This window comes from Stylophora pistillata, chromosome 7, assembly GCF_964205215.1.
Source record: "Stylophora pistillata chromosome 7, jaStyPist1.2, whole genome shotgun sequence".
In the NCBI taxonomy this organism is placed as follows: Eukaryota; Metazoa; Cnidaria; class Anthozoa; order Scleractinia; family Pocilloporidae; genus Stylophora; species Stylophora pistillata.
Genome location: NC_142525.1, coordinates 11659278 through 11687080, shown reverse-complemented (window position 1 = coordinate 11687080; position 27803 = coordinate 11659278). Strand labels below are relative to the sequence as shown.

The 27803-nt window shown below is 38.6% G+C and overlaps 1 protein-coding gene across 3 annotated transcripts; it reads left to right on the top strand.

Moving 5' to 3' along the window:
- The first annotated feature begins 453 nt into the window (after nt 1-453).
- Nucleotides 454-23930, top strand: LOC111344231 (nephrin). 3 transcript variants are annotated; one of them, XM_088727605.1, is made up of 22 exons: nt 454-627; nt 4060-4368; nt 5320-5592; nt 6237-6530; nt 7149-7400; nt 7777-8055; nt 8683-8997; nt 10238-10519; nt 10675-10926; nt 11690-11986; nt 12862-13164; nt 13459-13488; nt 13737-13997; nt 15295-15447; nt 15951-15981; nt 17102-17283; nt 17718-18078; nt 18419-18621; nt 19571-19633; nt 20547-20729; nt 21540-21601; nt 22542-23930. In XM_088727605.1, exons 1-22 carry the CDS (start codon nt 567-569, stop codon nt 22740-22742), a joined length of 4647 nt encoding a protein of 1548 aa, XP_088583731.1. In that variant the 5' UTR covers nt 454-566; the 3' UTR covers nt 22743-23930. The 3 variants fall into 3 exon arrangements, with proteins under 3 accessions (XP_088583731.1, XP_088583730.1, XP_088583732.1); XM_088727604.1 differs by having other exon boundaries at nt 455-627; nt 21486-21601; XM_088727606.1 differs by lacking the exon at nt 19571-19633 and having other exon boundaries at nt 456-627; nt 21486-21601.
- The last annotated feature ends 3873 nt before the right edge of the window (nt 23931-27803 follow it).

Here is a 27803-nt window from a genome sequence, read left to right as displayed (position 1 = left end):
GATAACAAAAGACATAAGAAACTAAATAATTTATACAGTATTATACACTGTTTGATTCTACTTTCTTTACGTTCACAATATCAATAGTAATATTGCAAATTTCAACCATTTCCTCGTCACGCAATATTTCCCTCCTGTAAGATTACCGTTTTAGAAATTTCGAAGTACAATTAAAAAATAGAGTGCAATTGTTGATGATTCCGTCGGGGTATTTTCGGCGATCAAAGCGTCGATGCAGTGAGCCGTTGTAAAATCCTGCCCGACTTCCTCCGGACGAGTCATGAATTTGTTACGCGGTCATTCCAAAGATTCCAATCAATTTTGCTCATCATTGTTATTTTTATCCACTAGTTCGACTCCCACAATGCTGAGGTCATTCGAATACTGATCACATGACTTTCACAACGCTCTCCTATTGGTCACGAGGTTTCTCTCGAGCATCCACCGTTGATAAGCATTGTTTTCCTTGTTTCCTGAAAATAGTTCAAAACATGCATTGGTGAATTCGGAGCCTAGTTCAAACGTGATTTCGAAAGCCTTGTTGGGACCATAAAACGGTGATAGAGATGTTTATGGTGTATTTTAGACTCGTGGCTTTGTTATCTATCGTTAGATTGCGGTTTGTAGGTGAGTAATATTGATAACATACGCACGATGTTCGGTACAACAGTCGACCCTCCAAGGTTAAATGTTTATGCTATCGCGAAGTTTCCCAGGAGTTTTCAGTTGTTTTAAAATTTAAAAGTAAATAAACTCTTTTAATCGGAAAGTAGGAATTATAATGATTGCTTGTATTGTCATTTTCTTGAGCCCTAATCGAAGTTACTGTCGCCGTTAAGCTCAGCTCGTTCAGATTCGTGCTCAACTGAAAACTTAAGTGATCAGGGCTAGTAACTTGCTAGCATCAAACGTACAGGTACCCAGTGTTAAGGAAATAAACTATTGTACCTGCGTCGACTGTGTAGTTAAAGCCTTACATTGTTAACAAAAGATTTCTTGTCCTATGCGTAGTAAAGTATTCGGCTCTCCTTTCTAATCTAACCTCAAATATAAGCTTATTACAAGCCCCAGATGACGGATTTCACCATGTTAATCGCTAATATCTTCTCGAGTTTGTTAAAAATTCTTCTTATTTTCATCACGTTTTACGTGAGGTTATCTTGAATGCATAATCCAGCAGTTATTTGTTTGTTTTACAGTCAAGAGCATCTCATTAAGTTTTCTTCAAACTAGCAGCGAATTAACATCGAGTACATTTCGTATTTGCCATGTATTGTAAACCCGGTCATACTGCATGCTTTTGTAACGATAGCGATAAATTTAGCAAATGGGGAGCAATTAGGCGAATAATTTCACATGAGCTGATTTAAGAATGCACGTGTAGTTCGATTTTAAAGAGTCCTGCCCCATGCCAGACTTAACATTAGTGATTTATTCATGATGAAGTTAGCATACTGTAAAATTGAACGCTGAAAGCAACGGATCACTGGCCATCGGTTTAGGTGGCCAATGAACTACTAATAACAAGATGTAATCTATTTTTCCTGCATATTCAACTACTGCTTGTCAAACCAATCAAGTGAAACCATTTTAGTTGGAACACTTAAAACAAGCGCCAGTACAGCTGTTACAAATGCTATAATGATATTAACTGATAAAGTTAGGAATCTGATTAAACTAAATCCAGGATTGAAAAGCAGTCATTACAGGGCTTGTTCTTGCATGGTGTATTGAAATATAATAACAAGCCATACCAGTGTGTGCAAGATTCATTCAAGCCTAAATCAGCATGTATTATTTGCGTGGTGTTTGGCTCAAGGGACAATTTGAATCACCTCATGTTCATTTTAAACCAGACTTTAGAAATGTTGAGCTGTAACACAGGTTACAGGGCTCGACACTAACTTTCCAACTTAACAGCCAAGTGGGTAGTGATAACTTAGATGTTACAAAAATTTCAGTTTATTTATGAGCCAAACTGGGTGGTGGAAATAAAACACTAGCCAAAACTGAATTTCTACTAGTCTGTGGCTTAAGTTGGCTACCATCAGTGTCGAAGACTGGGTTACTTGTACCAATCCACCAAAGGTCAAGTTTTATGTTAAGATGACTTGCCTTCTGTTATTTGTGTGATACTGTATCATTCTGAATTATAACATATAGCTTTTAAATTTGTGTAATCTATCGATATGCTTTCCCACTTCAATTTACTAATATACTTGCTGTTAAGTTAAATGCTTTAAAAAGTGTAGGGAAGGAAATTTCCCATTTATCTTAAAATTTACAATTTCCTTGACTGTGATTGGTTTTAAAAACTCCTTTTTTCTACTAATTCACTTCCCAAGTTGTAACAGGATGGTTCAATGAGCCAGTCACATTCAAGTTGTAGTTTAAATCAACCAGTCACATTCAAAAATTAAAATTACCAATCACAATCTTGGTTTCCTTTAATGCAAATTTTCCCATTCTTTCATACCTTAGCTATTCTTCTTTTCTCTGAAATTGTAATTTTTATGATTTATTGGTAATTTGTTGTCCAATTCCATTTGTAACCTTACTCCTTATAAATGAATTGGACTTCAACTATGTGGTCGTCAGATTTTGTTGTCATCCACATGAATACAAACCAAATTAGACTCCACTCAGTCCTATTAGCATTACATACAACTTTTAAATTACCATGTAAGCAGTGTCATTAGACAATCAGCTCATTTATTATCACTGTCTTCATTGAAAGAAAAAGTAGTAAAGAAAAGTACTTGGAAAACTTTAGATAGTTCTTTGTCCTTAGGAGGCTAGAGTTGTTTTCATGAGCATCAACTCTTAAAAATCTTTCATGAATGCTCTCCAGACTTCCTGTGTGCACTATAGCCTTGTGAATCAATGCTGAAATAGTAATTATTTCTTAAATGAAAATCATCTCCTTGTGCAGCAATTTGGTGGAACAATCAAGGGAATTAGCAAGACTTGAATGTTTTTTTCCCTTTGCCTTTTTACTCCTAATACTCATTTATAGTAATTCTCCTCATAATCTGCCATATAATTCTTAAGATGTTACATGTAATTCTGATAATTTGGTATTGGATCAACTAATAATCCCCTTATTGATATTTTTCTTTATTCTCATCACCTGTCTGCTTGGTATTTTATTGATATTGTAAGGAAAAATTCTACCTTGGTCACTCATGGAAGTGAAAGGATTAAGAAGGAAAAAAAAGATATTTATCAATGTCTTGAAGATGTGATATCTATTAAAAATAAAGATATATTAACTTCTAAAACTTTTATTTGATATATTTTTTTACTTTATGAAAACTACATTTAAAACAATAAGTAATTTGGGAGTTAAAGGGAAGGTGCAAAATTGGAAATAGACTTATAGTGTAAAGCATCTTAGCATGAAAGAATAAGCTCTCATTTTTTTCAGTGGGAATAATTAACAATTATTCAACAAGCGCATGTTGCATATGAGATGATATAATCATCTCATATCGAACAAGCGTGAGTGGAATAATTGTTTTATTAAAAATGCCCCCAAGAGCTTACACAAATCTCACCAAATCTTAAGTTTTTTAGCTCTTAATTTTAAGCTGACGCGTACGCTTACCATATTTGTAGATTATGGTATATTGGCTCATATACCATAATGGCTAAGCCAATAAAAAGTCTTGAATTGCATTATCCAATGATCCAGTTTTTAATAGTAATTATTATAAAATTAAATTAAATATCCAAGATCAGTGTTTATCAAGCTTTGAGAAAATGTATACTTTTACTGGGATAGTGCACATAATCTTTACCCAATCTCAGTTTTAATTAAAATGCTAATCTTCCTTCTGTGATACCTTAAATGAGAAGGATGCTTCAACACCATAACATTGTCACCTCCACCTTAAGATAAAAAGAAATGATTAAAATTCTAACCCTTTTTTAGACTTGAGTTTCCCAAATGGCAACTGTTACTGAGAAAAGTTAGCTGAGAAGTGCTCTTTTTATTCTTGTTCCTTTCACTGTTATTATTATAACTACTTTTTTTTTTTTTTCTTTGTATATTTCCAGACTGTCAAAGTTTTACCACTAAACCAAACAGTCCTGTGTATCAGTTAAAGGGTCGGTCTGCAACCTTGTCATGGACTTACAACACAGCTGGCAAAACAGTCACTGGAGTACATTGGAGTCACAATAATAACTGGATTGCTTCTAGACCATCTAGTGGACAAACCAGTGTTCAGTATCAGGTATCAGGGCCTGCAACACTTACAATATCAAATGTTCAGGAAAAAGACAATGGGGAATATGATTGTCAAGTGGCCCTCTCCAATGCTCCCCCTCCTTTCATTACAGCTACTGCTGAACTTATTGTAGTTGGTAAGTAGCTGATCAAAACCATTTTGATTTGGAATGTGTGGTGGAGAATTTTTCCTGTTTGGAAGTTTTTTCAACGAAAGGCTTATGTGAACCTTGACAGGGGTTTCATTAATGTTTTCGGCCGGAGGGCGACTGGCTTTCACAGGCAAGCAAAACTTTTTTAACTGAACTTCATTCTAGGATAAACTTTAGATGGTTAAACCAGGCAGGCAAATGCATCCTCTCAACCAGTCAATTTGTCTGCCACCCAGTTAGCCCAATGGATTGCGCGCTGGACTGTTGTGCGGGAGGTCGAGGGTTCGAGCCCCAGCCGGACCAACACTCAAGGTCTTAACATAATTGAGAAGAATTTGCTACATTTCTATAACATCAAGAAATGTTTAGTCTTCTTGGATAGGGACGAATAAATGGAGGTCCCATCTCCTGCAAGGCTGGGGTAGGAGATGTTAATTTCCCACACATGAGATTACGGTGTGATGGATGTCCTCCCTTGGGGTGGGATGGTGGGTTTGTATTTTTGTGAAGGCCGTAATTTAGATAACTCATTGGGTTAATTACGTCACCTTCTTTAAATAAAGAATAGTTATTGTATTGTATTGTGTGGTGCCCAGTCCTTAATGAAACCTCTGCTTGATATTAGATTTCTTCTCTTTGATGGACGAAGTTGTTACATAAATTTATTACACCCTGAGATCAGCAATCAGCATTCATATTCTCCATACTCTTCTCTATACATTTCCAAAGGTGCTGACAGGGAGAATTTGTTGAACGATCCTGAGCTTCTACAGTTAACAATCATTTTCTTTTATTATATTCTTGTGACTTTAATGTGTGATACGGGGGCGATGTTGCAAGGAGAAATTGGATGCTGGTCACTCTAAGGGCCAAAGGGTTGATAATGACATGGTTATCTAGACTTGTCATTCAATTCCAATCCATTGTTATCTGCAGTTAGACCGTCAATTATACTCAACACTACAACAGCTCAAACTTTGAATGAAGGTGCTTCATTGAAGTTATTATGTGTTGCTAGTGGCAACCCCAAACCATCCTACACATGGTACAAAGATAATGTAAAGATTCAGGAAGATCCAAACAACTCTAACTACACAATAACATCAGCTGATAGGAATGATGCAGGAACGTACAGATGCGAGGCTGTTGTTAATGCTCCAACTCTTGGCCAATACAGTGCCCGTTACAGTGTCCAGGTTACAGTTAGATGTAAGTCTACATGCAATACTTCTTAATAAGCTTTTAACCCCTGGATTGATCAGTTTGTACATTCTGGTTACTATTTTGATACAAAGTGAAACAGTTAGGCAGTGAGCTACACTTGTATTCCACCTGAAAGACATGACATGTCAGGTTCAAATTCCCCACCCCAGCTAGGCAAGGTTCAATTTCCCCCCTCCCTCCTCCTTAGAATATATGATGATTAAATGCTGTGGGTTGCCAAGGGGGGGTGTTAAAGCTTCGAATTGATTGGCGCTTCACTAACTTTTTTTTAGTATCATCAGCAACTTCTTAGATATAACCAATAAATAAAGGTGTGATCAACTGTTCAGAAAAATGTTATCAATAAGGACATTTGGTAGAATTTTATTAATGAGGACACTTAATAATACAGAGAGGGATTGTCATTGACAATCAATTCTGAACACTATCACTCAGAAAATAGGTTTAATTTATTTTCTTCATGTTGATGAGGGTTCATATTTATGTATTTTGAAAAAGATGGAAAATGTTCCAACTATTCCTGTAAACAGTTAGGACTGTAAAATGTTTGCATAGCTTTATGACTTAATCCTGAAATAAGCTAATGATAAAGCTTTCCTTAAATGTCTATTCACATTTTTATCTTGCAGTCAAGCCTGCACACAAATTAAACAGTTTGAGCAGTAATCAAACAGTCCTGCAAGGCAATGATGCCACATTTAATTGCCGGACAGAAGCCTTTCCTACAGCAACCACATACAGATGGTTTAAGGATGGCAATCAGATAACCAATTCAGGAAATTTTAAAATTTCCAATGGTGGTGCTGAAGAAAGTACACTGACCATCAAGAATGCTCAGAAGGGAACTGCTGGACAATACTCATGTGATGGCAGAAATGGAGTTGGAACTGGAGAGAGAAAGACTGCTTTCCTATTGGTCAATTGTAAGTTATATCCATTTGTGTGTTATGAACTACACAGTGTTGTAGATTTGTCAAATGTGTGTGCTTGTTACCATATCTTGTATTCCCTTTTATAGCAGTTTACTTGGTATAATTGTACAGTTGCTATTTGATTTTTATGACATAAGTTACATTTTGTTTTTAGTTTATTTAAATTTTTCAAGAATGTATGTTTGCAACAAATTCAACAAAGCAACATAAAGTGAATGGGTGGTTCATGGCCACCCCTACCTGGACAGGTCTAGGTTCCCTTGGAAAATTTTTATAGGTTAAGACTTTTGCAGTTCTACTCTCCTGCACTGTAGTTCTATGATTTGTGTTGCTTTGTTGTTACAATATGTTGTACTCTTTATAATTTGTGTTGCTTTGTTGGTCCAAGATGTCAGGTGATTTGAAGAGAATTACTGGCATGTTGGGAGGACAAAGATGTTTGTGTAAATAATACAAGCGTGCATCCAGCAGGGTAGATTTACCCACTGTCCAACTACTGTTAAAACCCCTGCCTGAAATGTTCCACTTTGGAACATGTTTTGGTTTCTCCATGCTATGAAGACTACAGTAAGTTTATAAACTCACTTCGCGTCTTTTTTCTCTTGCTAGATAAACCTCAGCTAGTCACTGTGACTCCAGACCCAGCCGAAGTGGAACTTGGACAAAGCATAACACTCACATGTGAGGCTGATGGATTTCCAAAACCCTCCTACTCCTGGAAGTTTAATGGAGCAGCAATTGGAGAGTGGCAAAACACTTTGCAACTTGCAAGTGCACAAGTATTGAATGCAGGGAACTATACATGTGTGGCAAGAAATAGCTTTGGTAGTGCTGAGAAAACAAGACTGGTGAATGTGAAATGTAAGTTCACTTCCATAATGAACTCTTGAGGATTTTAACAGACCTTTGTGTCACAAGTTAATTTTATTTTAAACTAGTGTGATTATGATAGTGTTACTGTGAGAAAAGTTAAAATTTTGTTAACCTGAAAGTCATTTGACACTACAGCATGTACTTTAAGCCTGTACACCCTAACATCAGTTTGTATATTCTTCTTAATGTTCTCCCAAACTGTTGATAAAGTTATCATTGTGGCAGCAGCACTTTGCATGTTACAAGAACATAGATACACATATGGCATACGCATGGTGAAAACAAAAAATTTTATCATGTCAATCAGGTGATGAAGTAGCATGCAATTTAAGAATTTTTCTGAGTGTCTCCTATTTGTTAACAGATAAACCAACTGTTACAACCTTTACAACTGGGAACCCTGATAATACTGCCGTGCGAGGAAAAAGCGTGACTCTTACTTGCAGCGCTAATGGGTATCCTGCTCCAACATACACCATCAAACGCACAACATCATCAAGTACATCAACCCTGAGTGGCACCTCAGGTGGAAGATACACAATTTCTAATGTGCAGCTTAGTGAGGAGGATAACACATACAGCTGTGAGCCACAAAATGTACTTGGAAATGGACCCGAACAGCCACTGAAGATCACAGTTATAGGTGAGAAATAGTGCTGGTTAAACATACATGATTTTTAGCGAAGTCAAACCACAGTCTTTTAGAAGGAAAAACTAAGTATTATCCAGAAATTAGAATGAAGACAAAATCGCCCGATTTGTTCAAAAGTAGAGGCACATCAAATATCAAAGAAAATTTGCAATTTCCTTAACGTGGGGTTCATGCAAAAATCGTTTGCTATCCAAAAACTGTTTTTTTTAAAAGTGTCAAACTGGTGTGAAAAACAAGAAAGTGTTTAAGTGCATATCCAAGGTCTTCCTTGACAGGCCTTACATTATTACGTAGGAAGCAAAAGGAAAATATTCACAAGATGTGAACTACAAAAGTTAAATAAAAAAGCTCATCCATCAAAATTTAGCCAGACCATTGTGGGTAGAATTTGTAGAATAATTTGGTCTCCATTGGGAAATGAACACCTTTTGCAGATTAATTGTGCAATTGATCTCCCATGTTTCAGCTGTTGTTCACCTGATTTCACAGCCAGTGGTTTGTGCAGCATTGCATTAAAATTCTCTTATTTTGTTTGTTTTTCTTTTTCTAAGTATTTTAGACTCCCTATAAAACGGTTTATTTCGAAACTCATTTTAATGTTGCTTGCTTTTATTTCAGTGCCACCAACATTTAAGAGTCAGTTAGCAAACAGACAAACAACGACTGAAAATGACACTGTGAACTACGCATGTACAGTTCATGCCAAACCTGCTGCAAAAGTTGTTTGGAAACTAAATGGAAAAAATCTGACAAACCCCACACATCCATACAATATCACAACTGATTTCGCACCAGTTCCAAGTTCTAAACTTTTGAGGACTCTTTCTTATTTGACCATTGATAAAGTAACTTGGCAGCAGAATGGGACTTTCTCTTGTGTTGCTTACAACAATGCTGGTCAGAGAAGTCAAACCACAGAGCTTGAAGTGCGCTGTAAGTATTCAACAAAATGAAGAGGCAATTTTGTTTGAATGATAGCCATTCTTTTGTCTTGAAAGAGTATGAGAAATGCTAAGTTTGGTCTTATTGTCCATGCCATGCTTGGCTTAGGAGCCCAGTTTCTCCCACAGTTGTTGCAGACAGAGTTGGACAGGTCTATGTCCAGCTGAATCTGCTGTCTCTGTTTTCTTAGGTTGTTTTATTTCATGCCTTATTCAAATAATAGAGGGCAATGAATGCAGTAAAAGCACACAGACATTTACGTGTGCATCACATGACTGCAAAACTACAACTCAAGCCTGGCAATTCCCCCAGGCCTGGAGCCAAGTTTGAATTTTGATATATTGAAAATGGTCTTTTGAACCAACATCTGGCAATAATTTTTTCTAAATTAACAGCTTTGCTATTACCCTGCAAACTTTTCATTTATAGAAACCACAATTCTTTTAATACTGCTAGAACATGCCCACCCCTTTTTTTTTTTAGTAAAGGGAGGGGTGCAGTGGCCTAGCAGTTTAGCTCATTTCCTACCCAGGAGTAGGAATGGGTACCAGTGAATTGTCAGGGAAGCTTGAACTTTTGTGGAGAGGAGTCTGTACTGGACTAGCATCTCAACCTTGGGTGGGGGGGGGGGTGGGGATTTAGCTAGACACTTCATTCTACAGAAACGGGAAAAGCTCCGACTGAAGGGGCCCCTTGCCTCAACTACATTCCAAGGCCCTTACCTCACTGCTGCGATTTCATTTGAACACATACCTTTTAAATTGTTTTCGAAAATTGGTTTCAAAAATGGTACTTGTGAAGATGCATCGTTTTAGTGTGGACAGGTAAAAAATGAGGCTGTTGTGATGGATCCCTGTCCTAAACGGCCCATTCGATAGTGACCTTTAGCTTTGCTTAGTGTCTTCAGCTAAACACAGCCTCGTACAATGTGAAAGTCAATTGGCGAGACAGAGGAAAGAGATCACGAAAATATTGATCTTATTTTCAATTCCAGGTCCCACTCGACAAGTCAAAACGCTGGTGTAGGCAGAAAAATTTTGCTTTTGTTTTGCCGATATGAAAACGGAGAACGATTTGTGCTGGATCCAGTAGAATTTATTGGCCATTGCCCATTAAACTTGGGTCGTTGGCGTATGAAAATTCGTAACCTTGGTATTTTTTTATGTGTATAAGACGATTCTATAGATTTTATGTTGAAATAGTGTTTCAAGGATGTCTGTTAACTCTTCAGATCGACCAGTAGTTCAGTCTGAGAATGATCATCCTCAAAACCTCACTCTGTCTGTGGGGCAAACAGCAACCTTCACATGTAAAACCATCGGCAATCCACCTACACAGTCACAAAAGTGGCAATTCAATGGAGTTGACATACCCGGAGAAAGCTGCTCGGGCTGCTCAAAAACAACTTTAACAAAGGCTTCAGTGACCCGGGAAGATGCAGGATGGTATTCCTGTACTGGAACCAACTCTCTAGGAGAAGGACCTCCTGCCAGAGCACAATTACGTATTAAGCGTATGTTATATCTTTCTTTTATGGAGCGCTTTTCAGTTGATTGTCGGAAAACTTTCTCCATTTCTCCATTTCATTAGAGGAAACCTTTTTCCCTGTTCCAGTCACCTGTGATAGCCATTTTTATTTATTCTTTCTTTTTTGTTATTTTACCAAAGATCCACCAACCATTACCTTCTATCAAAGTGCATTCACAGTTAATGAAACAAACAACGTGACAATGATCTGTCGTGCAAATGGGGTGCCGCAACCAACAATTACTTGGATAAAGACAGGAAGTAGCGACGTTCTTGGTTCTGGTGAGCAATTTACCATAATTAATACAAGTGGCGGGGATGATGGAACCTACACGTGTATTGCTAAAAATGAGCTTGACGAGGACAGGAGAGATGTCACTCTTAATGTCCAAAGTAAGTCCTTGTGCAGGTTAGATATTTTAAAAGTGGTCTTAAAATAATTGAGAGGAATATGCTACCTTTCTATAACATCAAGAAATGGTTAGATATTCTAGTCTTCTCAGATAGCGACGAATAAATGGAGGTCTCGTCTCCTGCAGGGTTAGGGGCAGGAGACGTTAATTTCCCACGCACGAGATTACTGTGTGATGGATATCCTCCCCTGGGGTGGGATGGGTGGGTAACAGGACCCCTGTTGATACCAGTGTTAACTACACTGAAGGGGCTATCCTGTATAATTATAGATGTCTACTCTACTCTACGACTTGTATGTGTGTTCTTTGGCAGCAGTAGATATATTTTTAGTTCCAGTAAACAAAGTCTTCTGATTGAAAGTCGGAAATCCAATTTTAGTGAACTATTAGCGTGTGAGCATGAGCAGTTCCTCATCATTGGCCCGGTAGCCAGAGCTTTTTTTCACCTACAAATAAGTTTGATGCTTTGAGCAACGCTAGCCTGCAAAAGGTCTGAAAGTGGTCTGCCAGACTCCTTGCAGACTTCTGGCGTTCTTTCGTTGCTCAAGGCCTTTAACTTACTTGCGGGTAGAGAAACGCTCTTGCTGGCAATGAAATTATACTATTACGTCCAGGAAAACTTGATTTCAAAGGTGGGATAGTGGCGATGATTGATACTAAATCACCGAAAAGCAGAAGAAAATTATCAGTCAGAAAAATGCTGTACACGATTTGGATAAACGGGATCGATTGTTTTTTAACAGCTCGTCCGACCATTGTTACATCCACCCCTACAAGCACCCAAATACCTGGTGATGCAAACGAGCAAGTGGATTTAACTTGTATTGTCAGCGGTAAGCCTCCGCCGACATTGTCATGGAAACGTCAACTTAATGGACAAGATCTGAGTTCATTGAACGATAACAAAGTGAAGAGTATCACTAAGGAGAGGGACACCAGTGTGTTGAGGGTTATAGTCACAGCAATAGGAGAACATTTCTATTGTGTGGCTGTAAACCTTCTGGGAAGTAATAGCCAACAATACACCATAAGGAAAAGAGGTAAGTCACTGAAAGATCGTTAGAATGTTGTCTCAAGAACGAAAAAAACAATTGGCGCCTATCAATTCTTTGAGGTTTGTGTAACATTGCAAGGCATTATACGAGGAAAACTACTAAGATCATAAGCAGCTAGTTAAAACATCATTACATGACTGCTGAACACAGGTTGCCAGATAGATGACCTTAAATGGATCTTTTTAAGATATTTGAAAGATCCTCGTTAAATCCTTGGGGGTCTTGAAGGACCCTTGTACAGATCTTGCAAAGATCTTGACGAGGATCCTTTCAAGATCCTGAACAAATCCGTAAGGATCCTTGCAAAGATCTTACTAAGAACTTCGAAAGAGTCCTCCAATAGGATCTTGAGGAATCCTTACATAGCTCTTGCAACGATCTTGACAAGGACCCGTCTAAGATCCTGATCAAATCCTTAAGGATCTTAGAAAAGATCTTGCCAAGATACTTGAACATCTTTGGAAGATCCTTGGTTTGTCCTTGAGGATCTTAAAGGTTCCTTACAAACAACTTTGCTAGGATCTTGGAGGATCTTGGCAAATGACTTTGCACATAAAGATCTCTGAAGATCTCTCACAGATCCTTTAAGGATTCGTGAAGATCTTAGTGTTTAAGAGTCATTGGCAGGTCTTTAACGGTCGTCAAAGATTCTTAAAGATCCTGTGAAAATTTTCACCACGATGATTATGCAGCACTTAAAAGAGATCAATCGCCACCCCAGCAGTCTATCCATTGCCAGGAAAGACTAATTGCAAGCTTAAACTAAGTGGAACTACTTTGCATACTAAGTAGTCTAATGAATTGGTTTTTTCCTCCCTAATATATCTTTAAAAACTGAAACTGAGTCATTTTCTTGGCAGGGCTCCCAGATAAACCAATAAATGTAGTAGTAAAGGCATTTCCAGTCCAGAATTCGAAAACCGTGAATGTCAATGTGAGTTGGACACCTGGATACAGTGGAGGATATGATCAAGAGTTCACAATCCATTATCGCGTGAAACAAAGTAATAGAGACTTTATAGAACGGTTTGTTGGTCACCCGGATAATAACATGCACACTATAGAAGGACTCTACCCGGAAACCGATTATGAATTTACCGTTCAGGCTTCTAATAAAGCTGGCCAAAGCCAACCGTCAGATCCACAGCAGCTTAAAACGCCAGGTAAAAAAAAAAAAAACCACGCCAGTTAAAAAAAAAAAAACACGCCAGGTAAAAAAAAAAAACACGCCAGGTAAAAAAAAAACACGCCAGGCAAAAAAAAAAACAACAACACGCCAGGTAAGAAAAAAAACACGCCAGGTAAAAAAAAAACACGCCAGGTAAAAAAAAAAAAAAAAAAAACACGCCTGGTCAAAAAAATAGAAAAAATCAGAGTGTTTGGGAATGTTATGAAATGTAACGTGATGATGGTGACAACTGTTTTTATGGTTTTGTTTTTTATGTGTTCGTTTTTAGAATCCCTGGTACCTCCGGACAGAGGAACTGGTATGTTTACAATTTAAAGTATTTTATGACTAACCGTGTAAATCTGTCACAAAAGTTTGCCGTTTCACAACTAACGGTTAACCTCATTGAGATTGAGACCTTCTTAATAGCTAAATGCTACAGGCTGGCTGAGCAACTTGGCTTACGCGCAGACTTGCCCAGTTTTTTTTTTTTTTTTTTTTCTTTCCTTTCCTTCCACCTTCTCAGCTTGTAATAGAATGTTCCTTCTTTTTTTTCCCTTCTTTCAGTCACAGCAACGAGATCATCAGACGATGCCTCTCTCATACTGGTGGAATGGACAATAACCGATGACCAGGTAACAACAGCGACCCTTGAAATACAGCAGGGAGGGGAGGGTTCGTGGGAGCTTGTCGAGAGGGCATCTCAGCTGCCAAGATCTGAATTGGAGTTTAAAGTGACCGATCTGAAGGCTGACAGTTCATACAGATTTAGAGTGGATATGAGACGACCTGGGGAGTCTACTCCGGCTTATGTGTATAGTGATACAGGTACGTGTTGCAATTATGTGTATATTAATATATATATATATATATATTAATAATATATTATAATAATAATATAATAATATAATAATAAATATATAATAAATAATAATATATAATAATAATAATAATATAATAATATTATAATAATAATAATAATATATAATATAATAATATATTAATATATATATATATATATATATATATATATATTATTATTATAAATATTATGTGTATAGTGATACAGGTACGTGTTGCAATTTGATTGGGTTAGGGAACTTTTTGTACTAACATATTTATTCGTTTGTATAGTATTAAATATCTTAATCAGTAGTTTCACTAGCAACCTTTGTGGCTTCCTTTGGTGTTGATGTATGGGATCCCATGAAAATGGGTTCCCACTCCACTGATGAGCAATCTCGTGATCAGTGGGTAAAAAAGGAACAAAGCGTATGCAGGGTTGGGGATGAGTGTGTAAAATGAACATAAAAGTTAGGTGTTAAAATTGAGGGAGCGACTTCTGTAACAATTTGACTAAGCGACTTGGGGCCCGTTTCTTGAAAGTCCCGGTAACTTAACGGGCCCAAAGCCATGTTTTAAAATCAAAATTTATGGGATAGGGAAGCAGGTTCTGGCACCCAAACCAGTCCTTTTTATTTCTTTAGCTGATAGTTTTATCGTGTCATTTTAAAACTTTTGAAATCACCACCTTAAATGAAAACAAAACAGCTTTACCGGGACTTTCGAGAAACGGGCCTAGGTCCGTTAAGGCTAGGGCCTAGGGCCGTTAAGTTTAAGGCTAGGGCCATTAAAACTTTTGAAATGACCACCTTAAATGAAAACAAAACGGCTTTACCGGGACTTTCGAGAAACGGGCCTATAGCCGTTAAGTTTTCACCGTTTTTAGAATGTATTGTCAACAAAACGAAATAGCGAAAACAAAATGTAAATGAATTTTAACTTTTTATTTAAAGTTTCTTTGAAATACTATGAAAACGCGGTTTTCGGGGAAATCTCATCGTAGCACTAAGTCGATTTTAATGTCATCGCTACTAAGGTAAATTAGAGGTGGGGGCTTATTCGAGGCTGGGCGCTTTTCATGTTCTTCAGTACCCACAAAATGGGCGCTTGTTTAAGATAGAGTGCTCAATCGAATACGTACGGTACCAGCCTAGCATAGTATACTTCTTTTAATTTAGAAACCGGCTGAAAATACCTCTCATGCCCGCCCACGGTTCGCCGAATGTACGAGCAGTTCATGCATTCTGTCCTTTACACGGTTTTTTTGCTGTTTCTGTTTTAGTTCCGGCGGGCCCCATTCCAGGAGCGAGAAGTGATGGTGAACCGTTAAAAGACTGGATGATTGCTGTCATCGCTTTAGTTGCTGGTATTCTTCTCCTGGCCATTGTCGTCCTTGCATTGTGTTGCTTTAAGCGTCGGAAGAAGGAACATGGGGGTACGTACAAGATCGTACAGCCAGTGGTTAAAAAAAACCTTTCGGTACAAATCGGTATTTTTGAGTGGTAGGCAGATAGCTGTGAACGTCTTAAGGGCCTCCACTTTCAAGGGAGTTCTGGACTCTTCTGGGAAATTTAGAAGGTTTTAGACTGTTACTTTGTTTTTTTTGTAGACGTCAGCCAATTTGAAGAGAATTACACATAAGCTTGCAGTAGAGTGGTGCTTATGAAAAAGAAACGAGCGGGGAGCCCGCGAGTTACAAGCGAGTAGATTTACCCGCCACTCAGCGGCTAATGTAACCCCTTAACAAGCTTATTGTACGAATTCTTCTCCAAAACTAACTACACAGTTTGTTTGTAGCATTATCAGCTCTGTGAAACCACACTTTTTGTGGCTGCATTTACAAGTTATTCACTCCAGTATTTTCGAGAACGTGTCTGAAACTGCCTATCGAAATGATTAAATGCCATTTGATTGATTTTTCCTTTTTCCCTTTTGTAGCTAATGATGTCCACATGTCTCAAACTTCAAGGTAAGAGGGTTCATCCAATAGGCATACATATTTAAATGTTTGAATGATCAACCTCGTTTTTTTCCGTCGGAGGAACGCTTTGTCAACCTGGACAGCAAGGGCCGGTTATTTACAAGGGTTAATGCAAGCTGTGGTCCCCGGGGATTCTCTTCAAGTGGGTTGACTTCATTAAATAAATTTCCTTCCACTCTTAGCTTTCGGTCCTATTGACACTGTTCACCGAAATAAATGTTAATAAAAGGTTCAACTAAATTGAGGATGGGTTAGAACGCAGTTTTGCTTAACATTGGCTAAACTCTTTGAAATAATCGGCCCTGAGAATCCTAGTTAAATGAAGTGAAACACAAGTACCCGCAACAATTGCATACGTGTGCAAAAATAAACTATTGCAGGTGTGTACTTCTGCCACCGCACACGTGCTACTGCACGCATCGAAAGTGCTCGTATTTGCTTCGCATTAATTTGGATATATCAACAAATTTGAAATGGTAAATTGGCCACCGTAACGATTACAAAAGCTGACGTTTCGAGCGTTAGCCCCTCGTCGGAGCTCGAAACGTCAGCTTTTGTAATCGTTACGGTGGCCAATTTACCATTTCAAATTTGTTGATATATCCAAATTATTTCGTTACCCCCACCAACGCAGCCCCAAACAGTTTCTTTCCAAACTATCAGCCTTTATTAATTTGCTTCACATTACACGCGTTTGATGCGCAAGGAGGTGCTGCAGTACACGTGAAGGTTGCTTTAGGCCCTACACGAGGAATCGAATCGCAGTCAGTTTCCTTCTCTCAGTCAAACGGATACTCTGCCTACAATGGACTAAGCTTCAAAGAATACGTTCGTGAACTAGGTTCATACATGTTTGTTTACTTAATCAGCCGTGTCCTAAAGCGTTCTGTGGTACTGAATTTGCTTCGTCGTTGAACGGGAGAGCATAACTCGTCTGTCACAAGTTGGAACAAAAAGCGTTGATCGATTAAAACTTTTGAAAGTGAACGGTGAACTGGTGAAAAACCACACACATGTGTTCGTATACTGAAGCCGAGGAAAGCTGATACAAGTTGGAAATGTTGTAGCAATTTACTAAAGCGATTTGTGTCATTTCTACCTTACTTAGCTATGTTGTGGGTGGCCCAGATGTGACCCGTGCTTTGGAAAACAGGCATAGCTACGGTATGGAGTCTGTTGAAGATGATCCGTTCATTGCAGCAGCGTCAATGCAGTCTGTGAACTCAACTGAAGGAAAAAAGAAAAAACCAGACTCTAGTCAGGGTGTAAACTATGGATACCTGTCACAAGGTATATAGCCTTTTGATAGTTTGCATGCTCTCGGCTTCCATGCGATAGATATGCACTAGCTTGCTTTCATTCATACTCGAGATACATATTTACAACTTACTCACGAGCAGTTCTTCCTCAAGGCTGTGCCCAAAGGTTCTTATTTAACAAACCTGAGGTGCCTAATTCCAACAAGTCTTCATAAAAGTGAAGTCAAACAAGTCGCCCAAACACATAAACTTGGTCACCTGAGGCACCCAGGCTCTGCTAAACCACAACCCTGTCCTTTTTCGGCGAAGTTCGTTACGTGTGTCGAAAAAAATCACTGAAAGAAATTATGGCAGCGCGCCGCACCTCGCGCGATGGACATGTACAGCTGAGTAGCTTAGAAAAAGTGCATGTTTCATGGTACCAAACAATGAAAAAATAAAAAAGAGTGCCTTTTTTCTCCTCAGATTCTGTCCAACAGCCTGAAATGTTACTTAATCCAGGTTCCCGCATGGTGAGAAACGGCCGTTTAGCGCAAAGCACTGGTGAACTGGATGCGAATTCAGCATACCCGGCAAGGGGACCCCAGAGAGACTTCAGCACGCTCCCCCCGTATCATGAACCACCTTCGTTTGAAGAAGCCATGCGGCAGTCAGGAAGGAAGCCGAAGACCAGGAAATCAACGGGAGATCTCACAGGGCCTGGACAGGGAAGACATTCAGGCCGCAGACCAAGACAGGCTCGACCAGCTGATGAACCCACAGACTCGAGCGATGGAGAACAGCGGTTTACGCCTCAGAGAACTGCACCCCCTCCCCCGAGAGTGAGGTTAGTGCTCAGTTATAGTCAGTGTTATGGTGAAACTTCAGAGGGCTGATAGCTAAAGACGCCGGATTGGAAATGACTTCAACAGTCATATTTCTAACGTTTTGAAGGCAACTTTAGCGCGGTCGGGTTGCTTTTTGAAGTCTCAAAACGTGTTAAGGAGTAGATTTTTATAAGTATTCTTCTTGACGAAAGTAAAAGTTGTGTGATTTTTTTGCAGCATACATTTCCGTAGTAACACTGTGCACGGCCTGGGTCATATAAAAATGTCTTCACTTTGTTCGTCAATTGTATATATATCCATTTTTCATTCTTGTTCCTTTTGATTTGTTATCGTCAACAGACATGTAGAATCCATTGAAGAGCCTGGGTACGCCGCAGTGGACAGGGACGGACGTGTTATAAGGCCACGGGTGTTGCCAATAGAGGCTAACCCGAGTGGTCGCCCTGCAAAAGGGCTCCCAGATCCCACGGTGCCTTATGCTTTGCCACAAAAGAAATCCAAATCCAAGAAGCCTCGGCACGAACCACGTGAGCCCGCAATTGGTAGGTTTTTTAAAACGTTTTGAAAACACTACGACTATCAGAATTATCCGCAAACCGGAAACTACCTGCCTTTAAAAAATAACCAGATTTTGTGGGTTTACATGCTAAATCATAAGTATCGTGAGAGGTAATTTGCTGATTAACACTTCAACATCTTGCATATGATGCATTTATAAATGCCTTATCTTAATTTAAACGGATAGCGCCTATTTTACGATTAAAAAGAAAGTTATAAACATGAGACTTCAACCATATTTAATTAATGTACTACAATTCAATTAACACGAAATGACTGTTTGATCATCGCTAATATCAATTCGCTTAATTCTAAAGTATTAAATTTCTCCATTTCCGGCACAAAAATAAAAAAAATTGTAATTTGCGCAATGTAAATATTAAACTATTATTATTATTATTATTATTATTATTATTATTATTGATGGCAACAATACTAGTTTACTCGCGCGTAAACCTTTCACTCCCATGATCCCTTTCACTCCTATGATCTAGTTAGTAATTCTCACTGTCTGCCATACAATTCTTGTGTTGTTGCTATGGAGAATTTTGAATTATATCAGTTTATAATCCCCTTGTTGATATTTTTCTTTATTCTCATCACTTGTCTGCTTGCTATTGTATTGATATTGTAAGGAGAAATTATGTCTCGGTCACTCATGAATTCGCAAATTTTTGCAGACGATTGGCACCTTCATTGTGAAACTTAAGAAGAGGCCGTTAGGTGATGCAAAACGGCTCGTTCGGAGCGTGACATTCTCGGTCTACCTTCGTCAAATACTCGGACAGTTTCCGAGTGTTATTAGCCAATCAGAGAGTAGTGCCAGCTCTCAGATGATGGTACTTTTAACCTGCGGAATACAACTTTTAAATCCCCTCTAAAGCATTAAAAAAAATTAAGACCTAAATTTGGAAACATGCTATCGTTCAACAGAAAGGCTTCGCCCACCGCCACAGATGTATGGGCCTTCATACTGGAATGACACTTATAAAGGATGTTAGTATAAACTTTAAAAATTAACTTAACTTAGTAACCTTTTCTTATAAAATTTTTTTATTAAATTCCTAAAACCTTTAAGAAATTAAGGCAACTTTATTCTCACTTTTCTATTTTGAGATTTCTCTGAGCTGCGTGTAGGTACTCACACAAAAACGAAAATTGATCTTAAAATCCTCTTAAGAATTAACTTTCATTCGTTTTCAAATGTATTTATGCATTGTTAAACTTCAAACACGATGGAGTATTTGTATTGATTCTGAAACCGTAGTTTCCGCTTTTACCTAGGTAAGGAAAACCATTTTCAAGAGGGTTGGGCGAAAGGTGAAAAGAAAAATTAATACACAATTTTGACTGCAAGCCTCGTTTGATTCCTAACTAAACCCTTGCGTTTCTTAGAACCATTTTCAATCAAGCGCTGAAATTAATCTTGGAGGGCTTAACTGCAGTCCTGGTCACAAGTGCAGAAAAATTTCCCTCTTTCTCCCTTCTTAGTGTTATTATCGGTAAAGATTTGTTAATTACGGGTATGACTAAAGACAGAATTGGACGACACGAAGTCCTGTTACCAATAAATCAAAACTATGACAAAGTTTGAGAAACAGACTAGCTCTTGGTTACACGTTTTCATAAAAAACAAAAAACAAAAAAAAACTAACAAACAAAACAAACTAGTGGTTGACTCGGCGAAATGTGGAGCAACAGCGCTTGTACATGACGCTTACTGACCAATTACACAGTCATAATGCGTGAACTGCCCAGTTAGTTTTCAAATCGGGCTGGAGAGAACAAATCATGTTCGAGAATTCTGTTCTAGTTTTGAATACGTTATTTATCCCTGTTCTTATTGGCCACAGCAATTGCTATGGTTTTTGTCATTTTGAAACTCATCGAAATGCACTCAACCACACAGGGCCTCCCCCACAGTACACCCCTGAAGACAGATCTTTCGAGAACCTCCCAATGCATGATGACGACTTAGATTTGGATGATCCGTCCAATCTCCCACCGAGTGAGAGGCCCCCGGACCTACCACCCCCCATGGCTATGATACCCAGCAACCGACCGATTTCTAATAATTACGAAAACTATCCAGGTGAGCTTGTTGTCTTTTAGCCGACTTTGAATGAGTGGAAATGGTACTGCTGAGTTTTTGAAAGGTGTTACATCCTTTGCTATGATTGCTATTGCTATGATTATCATTGTCATTGATTTGATTAAAAAAAAAAAAGAGAGACAGAGACAGACAAACACGGAATTAGAATGTAACACACTTAATAGCTTACAAATCGCGTTAGACCTTTTTTCAAGTTCGTTCGTTAATAAATGTTAAATATTACCCTTTCCTTACCCGTTTGGCTCCTAAGAGTGTGTAGCATCTAATGAAGCGGGTTAGTTTCCAAAGAAACTGTGAGGCTGCGTCGTTGGGGAGTTTTGCAAAACAGTTTGGCCTTTTTTTTTCAACTGAGTTGATAATGTAAAATACGATAGAGAGTGTGAAAGCTGACGTTTCCAACGTTAGCCATTCCTCATTGCCCTCGGTCTCACATTCGGAACGTCAGCTTTCAAACACTCTACGGTATTCTGCATTAGAAACTCGGTTGATAAAACCAAATTACCTTTCATCCATACAGTTTCTTTTTCATCAAAAGCCATTCTCTTTGTCGCAAAAATGAAAACTTTATAACTCTTACCAACCCCCGTGTACCTTTATTTTGAGATAAACATCGTGCAATGTGAAGCATTTTAGCCTTGAATTTAAACGTCATTACTGTTGTTGTTTGTGATTTTTGTTGTTGCTGTTGTTGTGTTACTTTGTCTTTTTTCCTAATGGCTTTTGCTATTAATTCAGATGATGGCCTTCCAGAGCCGCCTGCCTTCTTACGCGATATTGTTTATCCACCAGATGGCCGGGATCCCCGATATGACTCGGACGGACCTGCGCCTTACCATCCACCTTCATCACGGGTACGTACGAGGAGGGGGGTCTGGCCAGGGCGACAAACCGCAGATCTTGGGGGGTGGAGGGGGGGAAATGAAGGATAAACGAAGTTTTAACGCGCCAATCTTTTAAAACGACAATATCTAAAGACACATCCGCTAATCCTTAAGCTTTTGACCCCTGTGAGTTTCCAGCATCGAATTTTTTCCTCACAGTATAACCCCTGAATCACACATAAAGAGATCAGCGGGAGAACAAAGGGAGTGGTCACCAACTATAGAAGCTCAGGATTGTTCAACAAACTCTCCTTGTCAGCAGCTTAGGAAATGTATAGAGAACAGTATGGAGAATATGCATACTGATGTTAGGATGTAAAGGGTTTAGCTCAAGGGTTTTCTGCTTTGGTAAAACCGACAGATTTGGCTAGCGTAGGTACATCTTTGTTGTCACCTCATTCAGTTTGTGGAGCAGTTTTCAATTGGGTGTGGAAAAACTTAAACAAAAGTCAGCACAACTACTAATCAAAGGAAACATTACGTCATCATTAACCAATGAGAAATCAATGTAACAAGAGGCAACTGGCTTGAAAACGCGAGTGACCAGGTTGGGAGTGGTTCTAGTTTCGCATTTGATTGGCTGAAGTGGTGACGCGAATTTTCTCTATCGATCAGAGAGCGAAGTAAAGCAAAACCAAAGCAATCCAAGATCACTTTCGATACTCAATTGAAAACTGCTCGATTTGTGAGGTTAGGCTCTTGTTGTTTTGTAGCCACATACTCCCATGCACCCTGCTTTGCTTGACAAAAATGCAATGGAAGTGTGAAAAAAATAAATAATAATAGATGAAAGAGTAGCGAGTTCAGTTAGGAGACTGCTTCTTTAAAGGCAAGAGACAACTCACTCTTTCCTGCAAGCATCTTACTCCAGGTTTTTTATATTTTCGCCATCTTTTCTTTCATGTTATAGCCGTACATCAATGTTCATGGTCAACTCGTTAGGCCTCCATCGCAGGACTCGGACGGTTTCCGGAGACCTGAGTCTTTACGATCGTCACGAAACACACTTACCCCGGAGCCCGAACTACCTCCAAATCAATGGCAACCGCGGGGATCTGAGCCCGAGGACAGAGGAGCGCCTGAGATAAATTACGTCAGTTATTTGGTTTGATGAAAAAATACGTGCAGAATCTCAAGGGATTCTGGGAGTGAATTACGAAGAAGCCAAATAGCGATATTCGTGTTGTATTTTTGACAAGAGAAGATTATTTCCGTCACTACTAGGTAATATTTGCTACAGAATTTTTCTGCAAGGAAGACTTTTCCAGTCGAGCGAAAAAAATCAAACGCCCGTTCATTGGTGAGTTCACCAAAGATGAATGCTTCTCACTAGAGTTCGCCGTAGATAGAAATTGAATTACATTGTTTGCGGATCGATTACAAGAAAATTAATTAGTAGTTAACGCGAGACTGACAAGAGGTGAAATAAATGTTCTCGTGAGTTAACCATGTTGAGAAAATAGGACATCAAAGTCCCAAGCCCTGAGAAAGTTGTTAGTTATGCCGACATAATACGAAGAAAAGCATAGCATAGTTAGGTACGGGTTAATTCTGTTTGCTGAAAAAAAGTTGAAATCAGAAAGATAGCCTGCGATTCACTCATTATTTGTGCTTCATGACACTGGGTTTGTTTGTTTGTTTGTTTGTTTGTTTTTTTCTTTTTCGTCTGAGAGAAGATTGAAGACAAGTCAGGAAGGTTTGCCGGGGGCCTGGTGATTATCAGTACCAGACCCCTTGCAGACCTCTCACCGTTTCGCATAGCTCAAGGCCTTAAAATATCGCACGGGCGCTCGTAGGTAACAGAAAGACGATGGTACTTCTCGTACTTTGATATAAAATCTAATGGTCACTCATTTAAATTTCATCATAACCTCCAAAATGAGATCAGCGTAACTTATTTAAAACTGTTTCGGAAAGTTCAGTCATCGTCGACCAGGTTTTATAAGTCTACTGAGTTTGTTAGATGTGAAATTGTAAATAAATTTTTAAAATTCTTTGGCTGTTTCAGTGTACTAGATAATTTAAAGTGTTACCTATCAAATGTAGATTTTATTTTAAGGGGTGGATCCTTTGCAGGTAGTTGATAACAAAATATTTTTTTCGTTCATATGCTCGTTGAATCCAGTATTACGCATAGTTTCAGTCCCAGTGTGCTCCTGTCAATAATGACGGAGTCTGGAAGCTGGACCTGTCCATGAATCACATATCTAGTGTCCTGTAAAAGTTATGGAAAAACTCGTTGGGCTGTAAAATTATTTCGTAAAACATGCAAAAAGAATAAAAGTTAGGTTTGGTTTGAGAGGTTGTTAGTGGTTTGTAGTAAAGCTGCGTTGTAACTAATTCAGCAATGTAATGTGAGATTCCAGAAAAAAACCCAGAACAATTTAACAGCTGTGTGCAACTGAGTATCGTCAGTGATCCGCGGTTTCTTTGGTGTTGCTTTACTTTGCTCTGATTGGTTCAGAAAACTCGCGCCACCCTCTCAACCAACCAAATTCAAAACAAAAATATTAAGTCATACGCGTTTGCCCGCGCTTCAAAAGGGCGCCCCTTTTACTTTGAGTTGTCAATGATGATGTTAGCCTTTGTTCTGATTGGTAGATATGATTATTTCGGTTTTTCGACACTCAGTTGAAAGCTGGTCCAAAGCAAAACCAGAGTAACCCTGGATTTTCCGCTGAATTTTATTTAGTTGCGCGATCGACTTCGCCGAAAAGGAGGGACTGCGTGGTGTAAAAAAATCAAATCTTACAAGACCGTGGAATCCTAATTATAATCGAAGGATTAAGGTATTTCTGTCAGTGATACAATCATGCGACCTGTTCAATTTCTCTCAACTGGATTAAAATAGAGAACCTTCTGGAAAAGCCCTAAGGAGCAGTTCTCGATTTAGTATCTAGGATGGATGTTACTAAAACGAAACGGGGGAAAGGGCAAAGTCAACATGGAACGGGAGTCTTAGACCGAAAGTACAGTGCTTTAGGGAGATCATCTTGTATTCACTCTCAGTTGTCATTCAGTCATGCAATATTCACTTTTAGCAAATATACTAAAACAGAGGACAGCGTTGACGGCGCGCTGTGATTGGCTACCCAAACTCCGAATACTCGGCGATACCACACAACAAAGCGTTTAATAAGAGATATATCCAACACACCAAATTTTTATTTCAGTGCAAGCGAATTTCGCGGACATTTATTTACGGACAGAAGTGCGGCTAAGCGGATCGGAATTGGTGCGGGATTTTCCTTAATAAATGGTGAAATTTCATTGTCGTCTAACTGCTTTTCTTCGTTTGATTTGTCTAATACTTGGATCAATATTCGCCAGCCATTCCGACTCTTTGTCGTCAGAAAAATAATTTAAATTGTCCGCCATTTTTTTCGTAACTTCAATCCATTGTTGTCGAGTCTCTAAATTACTTCTTAATTAGCCGATAGAGAGGTCGTTAAGGGAAAATCTTAAACTGAGGCTTTGCCATATTGACCTCGCTATCGCGCGATAATCGGCCCGTGGATTTTACCACTCTATATTGCCCTGCTCTGATCTCGCTCATAGCAGTGACGTAGATAGATAGATAAATAGATCACTTTATTTATACACGGTAAATTCCATTCAGTCGTATACAAGCAATAAATCTACAAATGTAAAACTTAAAACTATATAATCATTATAAAATATATACAAAGATTAAAAGCCTAATCTAAAGGAACTGAACTAACTTCTTATTAGAATGAAAATAAATGAAAATAAAAGTATTGCTTTTCAGGGACGCCGTGTCATTTGTTCACTCAAAACTGAAGTTACTTAGCTTCGTCTTAAACTCACCTAATGTTTTAGATACTCCAATATCAGTCGGAAGGCTATTCCACAACGCGGCACCGCTATAAGAGAAACTCTTACGAACATAATCGGTACGAGGTTGTGGAAGAGCCAGCCTCATTTCACTATTTCGCAATCTATAACTAGTAGTATCATTACGAAAGATGAATTTATTTGATGAATAATTAGATATCTGTCCATTTAGAATTTTGAACATCATAACGGCTTTGGCAAAAAGCCTCTGATTCCTTAGGTTTTTCCAATGAAGTCTACGGAACAGGTCTAGAGCACTAGAGTCATAAGGGGTGGACAACAATATACGAGCCGCACGGTTCTGCAGCCTCTGAAGTTTTTCGGCCAGACTTGAACCACAGCAATCCCATACTAAGCTGCAGTCAGTCAAACTGGGGCTTTACCAAACCATTGAAGATGTTCAAAAGAGTGTAGAATGGTACAAAATCTCTAATGCGCTTAATTAAGCCCAAAGCTGAAGAAATTTTCTTACAAACAGTTTCAATATGGGCCAGCTTAAGTTTTCATCGATTGATACACCGAGAGACTTTGCTGACGACACCTGCTCAATAGGAAAATTATTAATGGTAAGAGACGGATTGCCTGACAGGTAAACTCGCCTTTACCTTGAAGTTATTATTAATAATTCGGTTTTAGTCAGGTTCAATGTGAGTTCATTAGAAGACAACCAGGTATTAACAGAATTCAAATCTTTGTTAAGATAATTATCAATTTCGTTTAAATCTTTGCCAGCGTAAGTAATGCTGGTATCGTCAGCATACATTGGAGGATGAGAAAAATTAAGGCACTGAGGTAAATCGTTAATATAGACTAAGAATAAAACAATAAAAGAACTCTGCTATTACTGCGCGAAAAATATTTTGAGTGGAATCTTTGGTGACCCAATGGTCTGTTACCCAGACCTCTCACGGCCAGTTGTGCTGCATTCATTACACACGAATAGAATCCAAGCACGAGTTTACTAAATGAGTCGATAAACGAATTGATGTGCCGCCTTATTGACTGAGAAACGTAAGGTTGATCAAGAAAATTTTCCGAACTGTAATAACTTTGAATATACAATTCATATCTATTATACAACATTCCTCTAATCTGATAACAAATAGCACACAAACTGCAGTTATAAACATGACAGTAAAACGCATGTTGGAAAACAAGATTAATAAACTTGACGTTTCGTATGTTTCGACATACATCTTCAGAAGTGACAGTTAATAATACACGTGGCGACTAAGTTTAAATTTAAGATAAGTAACTAATTAACATAACAACGAACAAAAGTTGAGAAGAAAAAAAATTTTTGCATATTCAAAGATGCAAACTAATACAGACAAAGCTTGTCGCTGCTGACGTTATCGTTTAGAGTAGGTTTAAGTTCTTGAATCAATAGAGTCTCCTCTATCTTGCAATGAGTATCAGAACGACCATTGCAAGATATCATTTCAACTGAGACCTTGCCTCAGCGTCAAAAGTCGTACGTGTAAATCAGTTTCAGTGTTCAGTGTTTGGATTTCGCTTGGCGATCTCTTTTCGCGTACAGCGACCAATAACATCACCCGCATGTGCATATGGTAAATATAACTGAAACCCCCGCTACCTAAATTACAACATGAACAAAAAATTTGATAGGCTTCTATTGACCATCCAAGAAACGATGTTACTTAAAGTGATAATGAGGAACGGGGAACGGGGAACGGGGAACGAGGAACGGCGAACGAGGAACGGCGAACGAGGAACGGCGAACGAGGAACGGCGAACGAGGAACGGCGAACGGGGAACGGCGAACGGGGAACGGGTGTACAGCGGTAACCCGCCTGAGAATTCAAAATGGTGGAGTAAAGGGAACTAAAAGGGTCTGGCAACTAGTATTGAGCACGTGCTTTTCGAACGCGATCGTCGGAGCAAAAAGCATGGACGGTAAGTGTAGGTTTTATTGAAGGATTTTACTTTGAAATGTTGAGTGCCTCATAAATTTAGTTGTTGTCTAGCGCACATTGCAGGTTGCATAGAAATCAAATCCTCGGAGAGGTGAGTATCTTACAATTCATGCACAACATTTAAACAATCAACTCAGAACTACAAGCTCGCGGCATTTATTCTTATATTCATAGAGTAATAGTACTGCAAGTTTTGTCGCTTAAAATGATTTCTTATCAAATTGAAAACAATGTCTGAGAAGGAAAATGCTATTTATTGCAGTAAAAGACAATTTTAACCTGGTTTGGTAAACCTTCATTTTCATATTTCATATTTTTTCGTATTTTAGCATGTCTTCAAAGCTTTTTTTAGGGCCTTTCGAAGATTAAATATTAAATTA

Bases quoted from the DNA above. Each gene is read 5' to 3' on its own strand.
- LOC111344231 (XM_088727604.1), top strand. From the start codon at position 567: ATGTTTATGGTGTATTTTAGACTCGTGGCTTTGTTATCTATCGTTAGA. The intron at 7,401-7,776 runs GTAAGTTCACTT...ATTTGTTAACAG, and splicing joins AAGACTGGTGAATGTGAAAT to ATAAACCAACTGTTACAACC. The intron at 8,056-8,682 runs GTGAGAAATAGT...CTTTTATTTCAG, and splicing joins ACTGAAGATCACAGTTATAG to TGCCACCAACATTTAAGAGT.